The 21,675-nt window shown below is 33.0% G+C and overlaps 1 protein-coding gene across 3 annotated transcripts; it reads right to left on the bottom strand.

Moving 5' to 3' along the window:
• Positions 1-4,525: 4,525 nt before the first annotated feature.
• Septin2 (septin 2) lies at positions 4,526-21,344 on the bottom strand. 3 transcript variants are annotated; one of them, XR_011332937.1, is made up of 10 exons: positions 21,200-21,344; positions 20,646-20,763; positions 20,426-20,568; positions 19,808-20,001; positions 19,076-19,187; positions 18,711-18,903; positions 12,433-12,560; positions 12,183-12,356; positions 11,787-12,028; positions 4,526-7,059 (listed from the first exon to the last, which is right to left on the bottom strand). XR_011332937.1 is itself a non-coding variant. In XM_069830499.1 (10 exons), exons 1-9 carry the CDS (start codon positions 21,227-21,229, stop codon positions 11,846-11,848), a joined length of 1,275 nt encoding a protein of 424 aa, XP_069686600.1. In that variant the 5' UTR covers positions 21,230-21,344; the 3' UTR covers positions 4,526-7,059; positions 11,797-11,845. The 3 variants fall into 3 exon arrangements, 2 of the variants coding, with proteins under 2 accessions (XP_069686600.1, XP_069686591.1); XM_069830499.1 differs by having other exon boundaries at positions 11,797-12,028; XM_069830490.1 differs by having other exon boundaries at positions 11,850-12,028.
• Between the last annotated feature and the right edge of the window lie 331 nt (positions 21,345-21,675).

Here is a 21,675-nt window from a genome sequence, read left to right as displayed (position 1 = left end):
CAATCTGTTATATGTGATCAGGGGTAAAACTGACGACTTCGAGATCACTATCGTTCGTGCGACAAACATTCACTCATGCAATAATCATCAAGATTATTCACTTGTTGCATAAATAACTATTAGCCACAGAATTTTATTAATCAGTAGGCCTTTACCGTTGTAAAGATATGTAGCTGTCAAGTATTTACTTCCACTCCAATATTAACAATATTATTTCCTGTTCTTATAACTTTGTTATACACTACTAACATTAGGGCCATTATCAATGTAATAACGCACGGTATTATTTAGAATAATTCAGGAGACCGTCCACGAATATGCACCCACATCATGCACATTTTAGTTATTATATAAAGTTTATAATGGCGTCTTACACGTTATATTACTACTAAGAAAATGTGCAAATTACAGACATTTTGAAAAGAAGTTATGATTTTCACTACCTTATCAGTTACGAGCATTAAAGTGCATAACATATTATGAAAATTGTTAATATGAGCAACTGCTTGTGGTCGACTTCATCGTGCCGAACTTCATAAATCTTCTACAATTATTATTATTCATTAACAGGTTTTAATATCATCAAACAAGCATGACAGTAGCTACTTTTATACTTAAAGTAAACTAAAAGACAATGACAACTGACCTTATGTTTCCTGACAAATCGGTATTTCTCTTCCCGCTTTCACTGAAGTATAAATCTTGTTTTCCGATTTCCAGGGTAGCACTGTACGTGACATCTCAATGCAGATTATTGCAATTTCGCTGAAAAGTCTTCGATGTAAAAAATTTATAAAATAATACTTTCAAAACTTTCGTCAATACACCTTTGTCTTGAATCCAGATTATATTATAATACCATAATCACAACAGAGAAACAAATTACTAGCTTACTTCAGTGATCATTTGTCTTCGCGTTTCATTTGTTTAACAAAGTTGATAAAATATGTGCAATAGACACACAGCCTTCTCTGTTATGACTCTCTTTACACGATCTTTTTTGGTTCATTTCTCTCTCAGTTAAATTCCAGTTTCATGCTAACTAATATTTGAAGATGCGGTTCGCCATATTTTTTTTTAATACGATGACGATCACTCGGTACGAGCGTGGCTAACGGTACGAGGCAGGCTACGGCGCGACGTCACATTCTTAATCATAACATGGCCAACACTGAACAAATTTAGGCCTATAATATAAACGCACATTTGACAGGAGTTTAATATAGCAATTCCTGTGTTTTTTTTTTTTTTTAGAAATTTGAACATGTATTTATACTAGACGATTGTCACGATAACCACGGCTGGACAGAGATAATCATGTAACTCCGATTCGCGCCATAGTTTGTTTTTTTTTTTTTTTTTTTGTAATCAATTTTAAACACCGCCTGGAACCGGATTTAAGGGAGAAAAAAAAAACAGCAGGAGATTCGTTTTTTTTTTTCCTTGTACGGAGGAGGGACCCCTCGAAGGCTTGCACTGCAGCCTGAGCACAGTCTAGTATATAGTCACGAAGCTTGAGTTGTTGAGGGTACTAGGAACAATAGACTGTGCCGGTACTATTTCGCATTGTCTGTGATGAGCTGACAGTAGCGATCCTAGTGGTTAGCAACTAACTATGGATGCATATTCCCTACGTAGAGCTTCGCGACTATATACCAGACTGTGGTCTGAGGCTTATTGTGCTTACCACTCCTATTTGTGAATGATTGGGTAGCCGAACGGCCACGCTCTTGTACAAGTACAGCAAGCTGCACCGTGAACTGAACCCGGGCTGTGATATGGGAATTAATGATGGCAAAATGAATCAGAGGTCCAACGTCGAAAGATACCCAGCAATTCTGCTTCAATTGGTCGAGGGAAAACCCCGGGAAAAAACCCAAGCAGGTAGCTTGTCCCAACCAGGATTTAAACCCAGACCCGCTCGTTTCACTGTCAGACGTGCTGACCGTTTCTCCACAGCGGTGGACGCGTGCAACGTTTAAGTGAATGGTGCTTGTGTGGTTTTGAATGTTCATAAGTCGCGATGTGTATGAATCATTAAAAAAAATATGTTATTAAAGAATCTTTGTTTAATTAGCTTCTGGTTGACAAGGTTTTTGTAACATGGGTAAAAATAGGCGTTTTAAGTTAATCGCTATGTGTTATTTACGAATATGAATGTGAAAATGTTCCTTCATTTTGTGATGAAAATATGTTACATAAAAAGTTAGTAAAAGAAAAAAAAAAAAAAGAATGTGGGTTGCTGCATATTGGATTTCTTAAAAGAGTTTACTGAAATCTTTTTGCACACGGTTTTACTTTTTTTCATTCTCGAAGACCTGGAAGGAACTTTGAGTCATTAGCTTTATGCCATATTTGAGAGTTTGCTAAAAGTCCAGATCACATATTAACAGATTGGTCAGCTTTATGGCCCTGAATAATCATCTTACAGGTTGACCCTACCTTTTGAATCACCCTGTATAAAACTGTATTAATACCAGTGGCACATTCTGTACAAATTAAAGAAACATGTGAAAGTTTGTCTCTGTTATTAGATGCTATTTAGTATTGTCGTAGCTCTCAAAAGGTTAAAGTCGGTCGACAATTCTTTGATACTCAAATTACACCACTCACCGTATATAGCCTATGTAATTTTACTCGTGTCCTTTTTACTCGCCTAGCCAATTGTTATACAGACAGTCTTTTGAATTAGTTGAGGGATAAGTCGAGGTCAATAGTCACATCTTATCTGCACCTTAGAAGGATGTAGCTTTGTCGGATGACTTGTAATAAACTAAACAATCAGCCAGTGTTGAAAGAAAGATCTACTAATGTTTATTTGCAGTAAAGTAAACATTAACTCTTTGACTTACCGATGTTAACCATTTGGGTAAGACAATAATACAATAAGTATTCCTGGAAAATTTGCAGAGACTTAAAAATTATCACCATATTACTAGGCCTGCAAGGAGGATACACAAAGTATTGCTGTTTTCTTTACTTATGGGATGTAAGTGCTTCAGGATCACTACACAGTGAAAGATGGGTCGTCCAGAGAAACTTACATTCCAGGACAACATAATGTTAAATATGTCCCATTGGTAAGCCCAAAGTGCAAAAACTGTTAGATATTAACAACTAGGATGTCGAATGTCGTAGGATGTCCATTTCCACCTCAATTTTTTTCCTCAAAACTTGGGAGCTGTGAGCAACGAACAAGGGGAGAGATTCCATCAGGGTATTAAAAAAAATGGAGCAGAAGTGTCAAGGAAGCTGGGATCCTTACATTATGGGCGACTACTGCTGGTTTCTGGTTAGAGAAAGTGACACTGCCCACAAGAGGAAAAAGTAACTAAGTGTTCTGATTTATACAAGATGAAAAATAATATATACTGTATACTTCAGTATACTGGCAAACAGGCTTATAAGGCTGTTTCTTTAGATGATACTCTTCTTTTCAGTCATAATTTAAAATAATTTATAGAATCAGATTAAGGTTTCATAAGCTATTAAAAACTAGCGATTTATACTAAATAAATTTGGAATTCATGGCCACTTTTTCGATATAAGCACAAATTTAGAGCTCTGTTATTTTTTTCTATAAAATTCATGTATTCTTATTTATATTGCTTAGTACAATTACATTAATGCTAATATCACTATTACATGTAAAATAAGACAGAATTGTGTGTTTTTGGGTAAAATCTACTGCACTTCTGGAACACAAAAACGTTACGTCTTATGACATACCTGCAGTGCCTGGGAAAAGTGACATAAGTCAGTTTCCACAAACCTTTTTTGATAATTTATTGACAACTTACACTGGTTTATGTCAATTTGATTTTTTCTGTATGAATTATTGTAATGGGAGGAATACATATGTATTTTTTTCCAAGCGAGCAGATGTTCCGTAAGTTGTCAATAAATTATCAAAAAAGGTTTGTGGAAACTGACTTGTGTCACTTTTCCCAAGCACTGCAGATTTTTACAATCATTTTCATGTTCAGGAGAGTCGATTTAATAAAAATGACCTGATTTTGGCCATGTTACAGACAAAATGTTGAAATTTATCAGCTAGTGTAATCGTAGGTTATCTGATGAGAATCATCTTGGCACAATCATAAAACAAAGAACTTAAAACTTTTAATGAATATCGTAATTGGTGCAAGAAAATAAATGCAGCATTTGCTGTTCAATCTATTAGTAATATCTTGAATGTAATACATATACGATGGTATTCAAACTTAATTTATTTTTCCAATAATGATACCTCGTGGGTTGCATCGGCCCAGTGCTGGTAAGGAATAATGAATTGCAGATTACATCAGCACACTCCCCTTAAGGAGCAAGACGCCCATAGAGTAATACATAAAATAACAGACATTTTTCCCACTTAAGCGTTTCATGTTACAAATTAATGAGCTCAAAGAAAATTACTTAATTTTGTATCTTATAACACCAAGATATTTGAAAGAACAAATGGGGCAGGTGACAAATTGATTAATTAATTTAGAAGCAAGCTGTTTGAAAGAAACTGTAACACAAATGACAATGAATAACATGTAATCAGTGAATAAAGAATTTTATACATATATTATTCATTTATTAAATGTGTACAATTATTATTTTATGTAGCATGCAAATTAAATGGAATTTAATCATAAAAATGCTAAATATGTCTATAATAGATCAAAATAGTGCATTTTAGATTTCATCATTTCAGAAACACACATTTATTTAAATTAAAATTAGAGAGAAAATTATTAGTCTTATAACATACATGGCTAACAATATCAATGATAGCAATAAATAAAATTTAAATAACGTCTACTTTTAGAACATCATGGCAGCAGTTACCTACTTCTATCGGAATCATAATAGTGTAAGTCCATGACATTTTGTGCATGTTTTAAAGTATTAGTTCCTTAGCATCCTGTTGGTATTAAAAAGTCATTTGAGGAATTTAAAATGCACAAAAAGTCTCATGGCAGTAATAATTTACTATGAGCTATATAGCTAAACTTCATTAAAGTTTTTATTTCCAACAATACTACGTCACTGCTCCGTAAATCATCATGCATATGAAATACTTTCTATTTTAAATATTTATAAACAATATCTGTTATTCTGTTTCCATAATACTTTAATAAGGCATTGCAACCAGGTATACTGGATTTGAAACTAAATTGCAATGATAAGAAATTTGCACTTACACAAATTTTGCTTATACATATACTCTAATAGTGTAAAAACATGAAAACAAACGACATCCTTTTAACATAGCTGTCTGAATGCTTTAGTCAAATTTTAGAACAAAACAAAATAGTTTACAATACATTTTTGACATTCTATTAATGTATATATTGTTGCAGTATAAATGTTTAAAGATATCTACTTCAGAATTTTATTTGTACTCAGTGTTTATAATAATTGAAAAAAAAAAAATACTAATTTCATATCACGACTAGTACAGCAAGTTTGAAGTAGATGCTTTCAAACTGGAAATAAATAACAATGGTAATAAATAAAAATCAGTTATATAATATATGGTACATATAAATTTAAATATAATATCAACATTAATTTTATGTCATTTTATTCATAATATAAAGTATTAATGTTGTTGTTCGCTATTGCTCTTGGCTTTGAATTTGCTGTCTTGCATCTTAATGGTCAATGATGAATCGTCATCAGTATTAATCTTCATAATGACTTGACACTTCACAGTCTTTATTCATTATTTGCAGATTTTGATACAACTGACAATAAGGTGATGGATAAAAGTATTCATTAATTGGCACAGTTGATACACTAACTACAAAAATGATTTCATTCTGTAAGAATATATACATTAATTAAATATCACATTAATCAAACGAATTCTATTATTGGTACAAATAACAGCAAAATTTTAACATCGTAAAGTCTGTGATTTTACTGTAAAATGCATATTAGCATTTGCGACATGTTTGTTTAGTCTTATTTTTATAGTCATAAATTTGTGTTAATTTTTGGTGAAACAAATATATTTTCTTTTTAACAATTTCTTATTTAATTACAATGAAATCGAGAACAAAAATATATGAATAAAAGTCGATGATAAGCTCTTAATCCATTGTACTAAGTTTTTGATTCTTTCACTTGTCACACTTATAATGGAGAAATGTTCACCTTACGTATAAAACAACCATTAATTATGGCATGGAATGAATATGGCAATGTGAATATCCTTTTGTAAAATGATAGTATACATGTAAAAATATTTCATCAATCAAAATATCATTTTCATGACAGTCTAACTACAGTATAATGAATGAAATTTAAATTTTGATTCTGCATAATTGTCAATACTTTAACAAAACCAAAATTCATCATGCTATATAACAAAGCTTTCTAAACCCAAGTTCTGATATAACATCAATTAATCTGGAAGACCCTGTTCTATTAGGCAACATCACTAAGTTTTACACTAACATCCCACATGTCATATTTGGATGAAGAATCCTGTTTTTAAAACAAGTTTCACACTTTTAACAATTTGCTGATGTTACTTCCTGAAGAAAGAACGAATATGTAGAAGAGATTAATTTATACCAGAACCAAATTTGGCTACCAAAGAATTGTGGGACAGGATCCGTATAACTTGGTAGTTCTATATGTTGCAAATATCTTTATATGTTACACTACTGTACTTAATATATTCTGCTTCAATCAATGATATGATATCAGATTCATGTAATTAACTCATCAATAATGACAGTTATTACATAACATCAGAAAGCAATCTATCAGAATATGATAAGAAATACAGAATAAATGGTATAAAGGCAGAAAGTTGGGAGTTCTGGAAGAGAATGAGCACATCAAACAGATGTGAACGAGTGCAGAATTGATATTTTGCTCCTCCATGTATATTAAGACCTTTGTTCACTTTAAAAATGGCTTTGCCTCATTCCGAAGTTTACTGCTACCAGCTAGATGACATTTCTAGGCCTGCTTATTCCTACTTCTTAAACAGTTCTATCTCTGATCATAAGATTTTTATAAATGAATGCTGCACATCTGCTTCTTTACCAGTTCCTGAAATGTAATCATCACAAATAAAAAAATGTAAAATCGTGTTCAAAACAGCTTATAAATAAAAGTAACACATCATTCTATTATCAAAATTTCAAATGCATATAGTACATTATTAGCTTTTATAATTTTGATTTTCATTACACTACTGCTAAAATGATTAATTTCTAAATAAATGTTACACTTATTCATCTTAACACATTTCAACACAACTAATAAATTATACTACACAAAACATGATAGTAAATACATGCCATGCTACTCTACTTCAAGAACGAGAAAGATAAAAAATAAAAGATTACAGGATCGAAATAAAAGATTACATGATGCAAAAGTAAAACAGAAAGAACTCTGTGGTCATGCTGGGACAAACACTATAGCTTTCAATAAAGAAAAGTTAATTGGGTGACATGGTAAATTCTTTAGAAACTATGTTCACTACAAAATCGTGTGACGTAACAGTTTCTTGAAACATCACAGCAATTCATAAGCACGAGAAAAGTTTTAATGACTTTTGTGACACACTACTCAAATCATACATAAACAAAAATAAATAAATGTATTCAAGCATTTCCAGTGTTATTTAATGACAATGAAAGTTACTTCAAAATCACTTCAAGAAACCAGATCATAGAAAGCTAAAGATTACCGGTACAAAACAAATTCCCAAATTACAAACATAATTCGAATCTTGTTTTATGGCAGCACTTACACAGTATCATAATGTCTGTTAATGGTACAACTAAGAAGTTTACTAAACTTCAAGATATTTATTTTACTTGTAACTTCAATTTTTTGTTTATTACGAACAAATGCAAGAATATACATAATAATAAAAGGCACATGTTACTCGAATGATGAGAGCATCGGCTTTCTATGCTGGTAACCCGAGTTTGAATCCCAGCAGGTCCCACTGGAATTTGTTATGGACAAAGACGATGTTTGGTAGTAGGTTTTCGTGGGATACTCCATTTCCCTACCAGTATTCTACCTCCATTAATCATCATAAGTAGGTATTACATAGTTCACTTCCTATAGTGCACCAAGGGCAAAGCCTTCATGGCAGCTGAAAGAACTACAAGCTTTGGCACGTCACCCAGTATATGGGAAGACTTGGGTGAATGACAGAAGTCAATTAAAAAAGCATAATAATAATAATAATAATAATAATAATAATAATAATAATAATAATAATAATAAATATCATTAAGACATGTTACTACAATGAGATTCTCTTGATCTTTCAAAGCTGTTATAAAAATAATGATTAAAAAAAGATGATCCCATTACTGCTACATATTACAAACGGCAAGTAACAAATTTAAGAGATATTTAATTACCGAAATGGTCACATGAATTATCGGACAGATAAAACTACTGAAACAAGGCCATATAATCTGACACAGGTGCATTGAAATAATATAAAACGAACACAAGCACATATATTTAGGCATAAGTAACGCATTCTAGGAATTATTGGATTAATAATATGTGATAATATTTATATTCAGAGATTATATTTTCATGTAAACGCAAAATCATAAATTTAATTATCAATCTCTATTGTATTAGAGTGTACAGGGGATTATTTGTAATTCTAACTTTTAGGGGGAATTTGAAAAAAATCGAAATACACAAAATTCGAATCAACCAGCATATTTTTTTTAGATAAGTCATACAAAAAATAATTATACACTCGTATACAGTATGGGTAATGGATGTGCAGTGTACTAACTTAATTGCTGACATATTTACAGTATGTACAAAATTTCATGGAGAATAAACATTTATTCGAATTACCCAAAAATTCAAATTATTCGAAGTGAAATTAAACTGTGTCTACTGTGTTTTTTGTCCATAAGAAATACGGTATATCTGATAATCAACACAGGTTTTATAATATTCTATACAAAGCAGAGACGAATAGTCAATTTCAAAAACTGCTTTATATGTAAACTGTAATCTACTCAGTTTAAAAAAAATAGAAATTGAAATATAAGCTCACAGAAACAATAAGATTCAGGAAGTAATTTCTTAAAACAATGCAAAATGCACATACTTCATTGCAAAACGAATTTAATTATATTCAGGAGGTGAATACAATCTTCGTACTGCACTCTTGAAAGTAACATGTGATCCATTACAAGTGTGTATAAAAAATATGCACGATCCCAAAAAGTGAATTTCAGTCCCTGTTATTTCATGTCCATTAGTGGAAGACATAAAAAGTAATATATTTATCTAAGTATTAAAGCCTGAATTAGTGAAATTGCGTTGCATGTATTTAAGATAGCAAAAGTGAAAGTTTAATAAAGATGGATAACAAAGTGCTAGAAATAATAAAAACACACAAACCAAAACAAAAAAAATATACATAACAATGACAAGATCTAATTTATTTAATGAGGTAACAGCAAGGTGAAGAATCAGGCCATATTAATAGGTGCAAATCTCATGCATTTTATGTGTTTTGATTTCAAATAAAGTTCTAGAAATAGTAACCATTTCCAAATAGACAAGCAAAAGAATTCACATTCCACAGAAAAGAGTGTATTCTATTACTAGTATGTATACTTCTGAGCAACTTTTAGTTTCCAGACTCTGCACATTACTAGAATATTACAATGAACTAAGCCTGCAACAGAAATTAGAATTAACTTTGTATGTCTTCCAATCAAATGTTATGTCTACATACTCATTCTTAACATATTCAAAAGTATGAAGAAACACTAACGTCTCTAAGTAGACATTCTGTGATGTGCACAAATTTGTATGTGCCATGAAAAGAAATACAACTGACTAAAAGATGTGTGTGTAAAAACCAGCTAACACAGGTTTTTTTCGAAAAATTCAGTTTTCTCTGGCACTCTCATTCCACTACTGTTCCATTACTCATATTGCATCTCACAATTATACAGAATGGACCACTCGAATGTACCTAATTTCAATTGTATGTGACTGGTAAACGGTTGAAGATAGAAACCTACAGTAACGTTTATATGAAAGGAAAACTCAACAAGTTTCGACATGCACATCACCATATCTGTACATGAGCTCCAGCTGTCACTGTGATGATATTGAGGCAAACGATTTCTTGCCAAGCACGTTGGAGCATGTATTCTGGAATGCACTCAATAGCCTCTATGATGCGCTCCCGAAGATCACGAAGGTCTCTGACTGGGGTGGCGTACACTTTATCTTTGATGTAGCCCAAGAGAAAGAAATTGAGCGGTGTTAAATCAGGATCAGCGCTGAGACAGTCTAGCATCGTATTGGCGAATTCCACTTCTTTGGGTTTGTCATCTGGCTCCAGACGTTGCATTAACTGCACTTTGTATGCGTACAGTTTGAGACGTTTGTGGACAATTCGTTGCAATGTTGATTTTGGTACTTGAAGTTCCCACGAAGCTTTTCTTAATGACTTCCGCGGGCTTTGCTCACACGCAACTTAAACATTTGCAACCATTTCGTCGGATGTTCTACGACCACCACCATGCTTCTTCAACACCGATCCTGTAGCTAAAAATGTATTGTGCCACTTCTTAATGCTTTTAGCAGTTGGAGCATCATGGTTAAACACTCGTCGATACTCCCTTTGAACTCTAACAATTGATTTAAACTCCGCGTACCACAACACAGTTTGTGCTTTGATCTGCAGTGTCGCCATTTTCACAATTGATACAATCTACGAAAAGAAACCGTGCCTGTGCACCATCTACCGACAGTATTCGAAACTTGTTTAGTTTTCCTTTCATATAAACGTTACCATAAGGTTCTATCTTCAACCGTTCACCAGTCACATACAATTGAAATTAGGTACATTCGAGCGGTCCACCCTGTATCATGTCTCCAAATAGCTTTTGTAATACTATGGGAATGGTAAACTAAAAGAGACATATCCTCAAACATGTTAAGATCTTCATTTTATAGTCGAACATTTTCCTTTACTCGGCTAATTTGGTAATATGAAAATTTCCGTTTCTGAGGTGGAAAACACATGTAAAGCAAAATTAATTAATTGTCATAATAGACTGATAACGAGAAGTTTGACGTGAATGAGAAAATGCCAGTAAACTTAGCCTTGAGCTCTCTCATTCAGAGAAAGGGCATTCTTAAGCACATAAGCCTCAATGATACGATGACAGTTAAGTTCAGTAGAATTGAATTTTCATGTAGATGAGTAATGTCCGGCGAATTCAACATGGAATATCTAATTTAGTACTGAAAATCAACAAGGGCCTCTCAACTTTACTTCTTTCCAGGAATCTACATTAAGAATTTTGAAATTCAATGAACTCTGCTGAGTTTGGACTCAAGAACAAGAATCACTCAACTATGGAAGACGGATAAACCTAACTCTAAGTCAAGGATTAACAAGTGAGTTACTTGCTAATTAAAAAGAACTATACAAAATGATGTGCCGGTCTATATAAATAAACATATAAAATCTGTGTTTGTATGTGTTTGTCGGAGCATGAACAAATTTATTTTTATCGATGTGGTAATAATTTCACCATTTATATAACATGGTGCAATTAGTTTATTGTTATCCAGTTAAAATTATATACTTTGGGCAGCTCACATTATTAATATTGGCTAGTTCAGACTATTAATATTCCTCTCCTATTTTAATTTCATTATAAAGAATTAAAGAGTACTGCAACTGTACATCAAGATGTATAGGCTACATCTGTTTTAGAAGCAACTGTAATGAAGTATACATACTGTACCTGTACTTACTCAAGATGGGCAGCTGAAAGAATCAAACAATAACACAGTATCAACGCATTTACTTTTTCTTGCTCTTTCCCAGAGTGAGTGTATGATGGCTGCTAGTCATCTGCTGCTGTTGTAACTGTTGCTTCCTCCGATTGAATTCTATCATCTCGTCTTCTAACTTCTTTCGAGATTCTTCCAGTTTCTTCTTCTCCTCTGTATGATCCTTTTTTAGTTTATCAAACTTTGCATGAAGCTACAAAACATAGAGAGTTATTAATTTTATTTTGTCAGACCTCAAATTCATCTTAAAATTATCGATTTTAATTCTGAACATTCATTCTATTATCAATCAATTTTCTTAATATAACAAACATTACTTTTATAGGCAAATTCAATTCCGTTAGTACCTCTTTCTCTGCTTCTTTCAGCTCTGCCTCCTTTTCTTTAACACGAACAACAAACATCTGCCTCATTTCATCTTCTTTTTGTTGCAGCTCCTGCAAATGGTTGCTTCGCTTTGCCTCAAATGTTTGCTGGAAACTTACTGGCTTGTTTTCAGCATCGACATCACTGAAACCCATCTAATCAAGACATTAAGTAGGTATGAAAATCATTTATCATAAACGTAATGTCTGTGTCAAATAAAATAAGTCTTACTTGTTCTAAACGTTTCTTGCGGTAAAGTTCATAATGTCGCATATGTGTTTTCTCTCTCATATCTTCCATGTTTGTTCTAATCAACATTTCACGCAGCTTTACGAAGTCGCAGTGAGACTCATTCTCAACTGAAATAAGACAGAAAGATTCAATGTTTAAAAACGTCCATCATATCATCTTCAAAGTTTAGGCCTCATGGCTTCTTAATCTTCAGTGAAAGTGTCTTTCCTAAAAACATTCAATATACTAGTATTATACTCTATACATAACTAGAAAGGTCTCGACAGTTCCCTCTCACAAACACACACAGAAAGGAAGCAAGATTGTAAAGTTGTGCAGTGTGACTGTTTGCACCGCCTCCCTGCCATGTAAGAACTGTGCAGCTGAAACTTATAAATATGTATTATACGATACTCTAATAATAATAATAATAATAATAATAATAATAATAATAATAATAATAATAATATTTTTTTTATTTTATTGGGTTATTTTATGACGATGTATTAACACCTCAGGTTATTTAGTGTCTGAATGAAATGAAGGTGATAATGCCGGTGAAATGAGCCCAGAGTCCAGCACCGAAAGTTACCCAGCATTTGCTCATATTGGGTTGAGGGAAAACTGGAAAAATCCTCAACTAAGTAACTTGCCCTGACCAGGATTCGAACCCGGGCCACCTGGTTTCATAGCCAGACATGCTGACTGTTACTCCACAGTGTAGACTAATAATAATAATAATAATAATAATAATAATAATAATAACAACAATAGTAATAGTAAAAGTATGACTGAATGTGAATATGGTACATAGTGTACAAATGACATACAGCACAAGCTGTAATCCAAATTTCATGGTAACCAATTTCAAATTATAGAGGAAATCTGCAGTTTTTAGCTTCATAGATTACCTTATATCAGTTAATAATGTCTCGTGGAGAAGTGTTAGGTCTACATAAATCAGTGTCATAATGTGGGGAGCAATACAGAAAATACATAGTGGGGCATGTGGTTTATCTGAGCCAGACATTTCAAATATTTGTATCAGTAATAATGACGCAGAATCAATTAGGCTCAATTCAGTGCATCCCGATGATGTAAATAGGGCGAAAGATGATAGTGGTCCTATTTCTGTTGATCCAACAAGATGGATAATAAATGAATCCCTTAGTGATCTTATCATTAAATGAGGTTATGTTCCTGAAGAAAATATGGACAGTGATTTAAAAAATTCACGCAGGCAATATATTGACTTTCTGAGATATACTTAAGTAAAAGTCTTTTTACAGAACCGTAAGAGTGGCGAGAAACAGCAAAGACAGTGTCAGTTCTCTTCATTTAACATCTTACAGCCATTGATTCTTTTATTTTTAAAACCTAAATTGTTTACGACAATGTACAGAGGAGGGGAACACTGCCATGGAAGAGATCCACATCTCACAGCTTTCTTAAATGCAGGATACTTCTCCTGTATACATGACGCTATATTTCAGCCTCCTGGAAGGAATCTAAATTTTTCCAATTTCCTTTTTTCCTCATTCAACTTGAATTTCTCTTTTCCTATTTTAACAACAGTAATCATTCCTATTTTGAGTGCCTTTGCAGTTCTGTTTATCATCTGTTGTACGGGAATAGAAGGCCTGCCATTGTCTCTTAAAACATCTGGCTACCTGCTGAGAAACAATCAGCATGGACTCTGATTGGTTGGTTTGAGCAGTTACTATGGTGATGTCTTGAAGTCACTGAACTGTCACTGAAGCCTTTCTAGTTTTGTATAGACTGTAAAAGTTACTTTAACCTTACACACTTCATATTACGCAACAACATGGTTAAAAAAAAAGTAAATGAATTCTTCTTACTACAGGTTCTGAAGTTATATACACATTATTCTTTACATAAGAATAATTCTTTTAATTTACCAATTTTTTACACCTTATGCAATAACACGATATTATAAGAATGACAAAGAAAGCTAAGGTGTGTAAAATAAACCTATCCTACAACTGTTCTGTCACCAAAGACATTTCAAAATCTGCCACAACATATCAGCAGACTGAAATACAGAATATATCTCTAAAATAAATTTGGTACAGATAATTTTAGGGAGAGCAGAAGGATAGGCATGCAATTCCATTTATTTTATTAGCATATAATTCAGAGTGTGTGTATAAATTTTCCTTCTAGCTACTGTGGCTAAATAATATTATAACAATATTATAGCCTGCATATTAAAACCTGTATTGAGTGCAGATGTGCTTAAGAAGGGTTGTTAAAGGAGGTGGCTGCTAAAATACAGTGAAGAAATTCTGGAATGTGGGAACTGGTCTTGTTCTGTAACATGAATAAGAAGACTGCAGAAGTTCATGCATTAAAAATCAGAAAATATGCTTGTATTTATGCATTTAAAACTGCTGAAATATGAATAAAAAATAAATATGCAGTAAAAATTTCTGCTTAACTAAAGATTTATTGAGTTACTGCTTTATTCTGGCAAAATATACTGTAAAATATTTTCATAAAATAAATAATGTATTAATGGAGATATCGAAACAAGAACAAAAAGTAATAGCCTACTTCTTCATTACACTCTTTTAACAATTATCATTAAAAATTGGTAACATCTAATGGTTACAGACATACAAAAAACACACACACATGACACATCCTAAACACTCAAAGGAATTTCAGAATAACCCTTTTTGGTACATTACCAATCAGTAACAAACCCCATCAAGACACCAACAGGGAAGCAGGAGATAGCACGAGATCTCACTAGAATTCAGAAGATAACTAACACCACGTCAAGTAAGGTAAAATACCAGCATAGTTTAATATTAACGAAGTTAAGTTCAATAGTTGTTTATTTAAATAACTTAACAGATCAGTTGTAAAAAGTAATACTAGTGATAATAATATAATCTGGATATAAGACACGAGAATCAATAAAATAAGCCACCAAAAATACTTTCAAAAACATAGTATACATTCATTTAACCTGATAGAGATAAGGCCATCAGACTTTCTCTTCCCCTCTACCAGGGGATTACAACTACAATATTAAGAATACAATTCCAATTAAACATGTATCTTGACTGAAAAAATCAGATTATAGGTCAATCTAAGAAAAAAAATTATAAGGAACTGTATCTTCTCATTTAAAAACTCGCTTGTTTTTCACACAATTGACAATGGTCCACTTTATACCACTAAAGAAACATTCCCTTCCTCTTCAGTTTCCATTTCAATAGTAAACTCTCCCTACTTTTTTTTTTTTTTTTAAGCTTTCTTCATTGAGGACTTCTTAATACCTCACTTTAACATTACTTCAATACAAAGTGAAATAGAAATCACATGTTTATCCGAGCATATAAAGCGATAATTAATTTCTTTGATATAAACCAACTTCTGCACGTGATACTTAGAAAAACAAAAAAACTTCAGCGAGTAAAATTATTATGTTATTATGAATCTAACAAATAATAAATTAAAACAGGCAATTGCTTTAAATTTAAAAACGCAATCATCTTTCACATAATAACTTCTTATTATAGTGAAATAAATATAATATACTCATAAGGATTTGGAGAAGTTAAAAATTGATAAAACGAAAATGTTCAATATATGCTCTTAAACACCCAAAATAAAATAAAATATGCATTTATGACAAAAAAAAAAACTTCAAAATAATATGTTAAATGAACATGGTTCTATCTTAACTTGTAAAATATGATCAGCAAAGATATACAAAGCTTTTAGATACATGCACATTCAATAAAAATATGCATTTGCATAAACTTCTGCAGTATAATACTGAGTACATGCTTTGTCATAAGTGAAGTCATTTATTTTTTTGTCAAAAATTGATATTTTAAAGTACAAACCACATTTTACATATTTATTCCAAAATTTCAGATACGAAACAGCTTCACCACCAGGCCATATTCGAAGTGTACGGATGCCAGAAAACATTGCCAGATTAAGAGATGCAGTCCATAGGAGTCCATGTCACTCTGTTGGGCAACACGCCTCAGCAGTGAAAATTTCTGATCTCTCTGTACGGCAGACGCTACACAAAGACCTTAAGTTTCATCCATAAGATAATGATTGTGAATGAGTTGCGTGGTGGTAATTATGTCCAATGTAAGAGATTCACTGAAATTGCTTGAAATTTTGACTGTTGTGATGGGTGGTGAGGCGCATTTCCATTTGAATAGATGTGTTAATAAACAGAACTTCAGGTATTGGGTGTCAGAAAATACACACCACCTTCAAGAATAGTCACTTCACAGTTCTCGAATTATAGTTTGTTGTTGTGTGGCTAGATTTGGTGTTATACACTCGAATTTCTTGAAGATCGGATCTCTGTGACATGAAGTTGGTTGGTTATTTAACGACGCTGTATCAACTACGAGGTTATTTAGTGTCGATGAGACTGGTGATAGCAAGATGATATTTGGCGAGATGTGGCCGAGGATTCGCCATAGATTACCTGGCATTCATCTTACGGTTGGGGAAAACCTCGGAAAAAACCCTACCAGGTAATCAGCCCAAGCGGGGATCGAACCCGCGCCCAAGCGCAACTTCAGACCGGCAGACAAGCGCCTTAACTGACTGAGCCACGCTGGCTGTGACATGAATTCTGTTGGCCATGTTACAATGATAATTCCCTTGAACCGGAACTTCACTGGCGTAGAATTAATCAACAAGTCGGTGCCACAGCTTATACAGCTCCAGCCTCTATGAGAGTTCTTCATCACATTTTCCCAGACACATCATTTCCTGGCACGGCAACATACTCTGGCCTCCATATGCACTCGACCTCTCGGTCTGTGAATACTTCATGTGGAGTTAACTCAAGTCACAAGTTTACTTCAACAGACCCCCAAACAATTGACCCCCTTAAGATTGCCATAATGCCATTGCTCAAGAAAATGCCAGCGTTGAGTTGGAAATGTTGGAATGAGTGACACACAACTTCAGGGAGAGGCTTCAAAATTGCGTGGAAATGAATACAGATTTTGAAGAACGTGATTTTTAAAACAAAATAATTTGTTACGGTAAATCAAAATGTCATACTACAGCCTGTATTTGTGTAGTAATACATTTATTCAGATTTACAAATCCCCTATATCATTAGGTATGTCCAGGCTGGCCGAGCAACCTTGGTACTTTTGCTTCATGCACAGCAGCCTTGGTACTTTTGTTTCACACATGGCAGCCTTGGTACTTTTGCTTCATACGCGGTAGCCTCAGACTTATGATAAATCATCGTGAGAAAAATGGGTCTTGATCATCTGAGGCACTCCGATTTGCTCAGAAGCTAAAATGGCAGCACAGATACGAATCACAGCTGCTGTGACAGCTTTTTTCATTATATATCACAGTACAACAAAGAAAAATAAAGAGAAAACGAAACGTGTTTTGAAGAATACGATATATAAAAACCAGATGGAGTATGGAAATAAATTATTACGAGAAATGGGTACAGACAACACTGCAAAATTTTACACGCTTGACTTTAAACGAATTTGGACATTTATGTAATCGGTACTCTTTCTTTAACTGTTATGGCATACAGAAAATTAGTATCACTTCTTCATATGAGCCATGCGGTGCAACGTACAGGCACCTTAGAGCGCGACAAAAAAACCAACCACTGACAGATGAAGCAGAGGCTGCCGCAGGCATGGCAATGAGAGAACGAGGCTGGTTCACACAACACGAGGGGTAGCCTTGATCCCTGTCTCGACCGATCTGGACCCGGCTATTATCATTCCAAACTGTCCAATTCTTCTACCAGATCCGATATTACACTTACTGTTTGTGGGATTTATTCACAAGGCCAAGGATCATTTTATGACTCGTAATGTTATCAGCTGAAAATCTTTCCTGAAATTGTCGTCAAACTACATGGGCCAAATTTGTTAACACATAATTATCGTACATGAACACTTGCTGTGCAATGCTAGATCTGCGTCACATTTTACATTAGAAAACGATCACACCAGTACAACTGTGTTCACTTAATTCCACAAAATAATCAACACAACTCATATGAGCTAACCTCAGAAGCCTGTGTTGCTTTACTCATTAGCAATGGCAAACTTGCTGCATAAGTGGAATCTATGAGCAAGTTGAGGGTGAGTCAGACTACTATGTTGCATTTTCTCTACTATCTACTTACCCAATACAAGGCATATACCTAAAAATGTAAATCTAGTAGTAAAGAATAAAGAGAGAAAAGTATAATAAATTTATAATCTTATTAGCAATCATACCTTGCACAGTTCCCCAAGGATACTGTCTGGATCGCATCATTTTATTTCCAACACGCACAAAATCTGTACTTCCCACAACAGCAAATGGGACATGTGCATTCATTGAAGCATTAACTTCTGCTACTGAATCGTCATCAGTTGGGAACTGATAAACGTGGACACCATTACTGGCAAGTTCAGAATTTATTTTAGACTGAAACAAAAAAAATAAATAAATAACAAATGTAACAAATACTGGTAGTATATTAGTCACTGCCAGTTACTTATTTTAAATTGTTTTTAATTTAGTGCACTCTGATTCTAGCACTAACGTAGTTTTCACAATTTGTGACCATTTATTATAAATCAAAATTTTTAGCACTTACCTTGAACTTTTGCAATTCAGTTTTAGATATGGTGTCTGCCTTAGCAATAATTGGGATAATATTCACTTTTGTATCTAGTTTCTTCATACACACCAAGTCAATTGACTTCAATCTAAAATAAACATTTTCTATTAGTATAAATCTTAATCACATCCAACATTAATACTTTTGAAAAATACTAAGCATAACACAATATCGTTAAATAAACGTGTATGCTACTAAATTTCCATGTATCAAAATCAGTCTAAATTTCAGAAAATTCAACAATTTTTTCGTTTACTTCAAATTTAACATCCATCTCAAATACAGGACATATTACTAAAGTTTTACTTTTTATGATACAATAAACTGATTGTCGTGTGTAGTTTCAAAACAAAATATTTACAAAATAGGCCTACACATTAATTCAAACGCACAAAGACAGAGCAAACCTATCTTACATTTACAATTAGACATAATGCTGGAACTTAACAGTAGTATAGAAATGAGGACAGCAAACGGAAATGTAAAAGTTTTGAGAAGATTAAAAGCAGATGATGGTGACGATCATGATATGATTGATGATGATGATGATGATGATCAGAATCAATATTTAGGCAGCAGGATTCACTTTAATAATAAAATCCTGATACCCAATTTTTAATTAAAAGAAACCTGTACTGCAGTAAACATGTTAGAAATGTAATTAAAATCCTCTCATTTTAGAATATAGTGAAAGCAATGATTCCTCACCCATGTCCAGTTGGACAGATGAAATAGAGGCACACATGAGTTCGACTGTCATGGTATGTTGCAAGAGAACGCTTAATTTTTAGTTCTTCTTGAAGATAAGCTTCAAACTGTGCATCTATGTAGTCTACCACAGCCTTGAAACTATCTTCTTTGTTAATTTGATCTCCATAACCAACAGTATCACAAATAGTCAACTGCGAAAAAAAAAACGTATATACACTCAAACTGTCCTCTATTTAAAATAGCTAGTCATAAAATAAATAGGCCTACCTAAACTCACATCATAGTTGCTATTTTTTGGTAGTGACATTTGGCCATTACTTAATCTGATAATGCTTCAGGCAATGTAAATCATGTGTCTAAATAATTATTTAATAAATAAATAGTAATATTATATTCAAACATATAACTAAATATGTTAAAGGAATTCCAAGGAATAATATTTCCATTACTTTCACATACGTCTTAAATGGCAAGGACAAATCTATGAATTTCCTGTAAACATGTCCTTTTTCATACAACATTTAAAATTACATGAAACTGTTAAAAAACTCAATTAAAAAAACTTCCCAAATCCAACTAATCTCACTAAGCAAGAAGTTTCAATTACATTATTACCTTTAATCTTACATTACTTTCTTGTAATTCGTATGTATGAGCTTTCAGTTTTACAGTAGGAAGATTATGTGGGCTAGGAGTGGATTCGAAGCTTGTATTGAAGAGAGAGTCCATCAAAGTAGACTTGCCAAGTCCTGTTTCACCTAAAAGTAGAAACAACACTTTTAATATTTATCTCTCATTAAAGTCATTCTGAAATCATCAATTTGTGCACACTTACCAATGCATAAAATGTTGAACACAAATCCATTCTGTACAGACTTATTGACCAACTGATCTGGAAGACTGTCAAAACCAACATGGCCTGACAGCTTCAAATTGCGAATGCTTGCCTCTACCTAAAATAAAGAGGCACATAAATAATTAATTGAAGCAGAAATTAATTTCATTTCTCGGAGTGTATTATTTCTCTTGCGCTGAAAAACGCCAATCAACGTTATTAATTCACAAAATACTGTAGTTAAAACGAATCTATATAATGGTTAATGAACACGATATAGTATTTAACCATTCGTTCTGAAATGCACATTCGTAATCGTAATACTTAATCACACGATATTAAATTACTTATGTGCAATTGGCTAGAGGCGTTGGCCACTTCGAAAACTTAACCATGAATCACATTATCAATTGCGAATTTTAATGTACTTTAATGAAAACGTTAAGATTAACAACACATATGCATTAAATATTAATTCAAAATAATGGTAATAACTATTTTAACTTTCAAAATAAACTTTTAATAAAGAATTCTATAAATTATTTTGTACTTACCCGAGACCTATCAACTTCAACGGCAGCCATCTTACTTCCTCTTCCTTGATTGGTTAAATCGAGTCGACTTCTGATTGGATCGAGTGAAACGGATCGACCATTCCGAAAATTTTTACCATGTTCAGAAATTTTGGAATAGTTACATATGTTTAAACATACAATGCAATTCTAGTGACATTTCATTTCTGCAACCCACAGCATAATATCACTGAAGGTAATACCGCACATCCATCACATAATATACGCACTGTGGACTACGTGTTGACCTAATTGAACTACAATGACGTTGATACATGTATGTCGTGGCTAACGATGTACGTGAAATTTATGCAAACACAACATATTAAAGTGGCAACACTGAATTGTATAGCAAAGCATTCAACAGTTCTATTTTTAAAAAGTTTAATTCTATTTCGAAATTAAAAAAAAAAATGTGTTATTTCTTAGAGACAAAGTGAAGGTAAAAGCATAAGAAG

The sequence above is a fragment of the Periplaneta americana genome, chromosome 1, assembly GCF_040183065.1.
Source record: "Periplaneta americana isolate PAMFEO1 chromosome 1, P.americana_PAMFEO1_priV1, whole genome shotgun sequence".
NCBI lineage: Eukaryota > Metazoa > Arthropoda > Insecta > Blattodea > Blattidae > Periplaneta > Periplaneta americana.
This window is presented reverse-complemented; position numbering and strand designations above follow the sequence as displayed.

Coding starts and splice junctions, on each gene's coding strand:
- Septin2 (XM_069830490.1), bottom strand. CDS start 21,229: ATGGCTGCCGTTGAAGTTGATAGGTCTCGG. Junction 12,561..18,710: donor TCCTTGGGGAACTGTGCAAG/GTATGATTGCTA, acceptor GTCTTATTTCAG/TTGAGAATGAGTCTCACTGC. Junction 12,029..12,182: donor TGAAAGAAGCAGAGAAAGAG/GTACTAACGGAA, acceptor TATGTTTTGTAG/CTTCATGCAAAGTTTGATAA.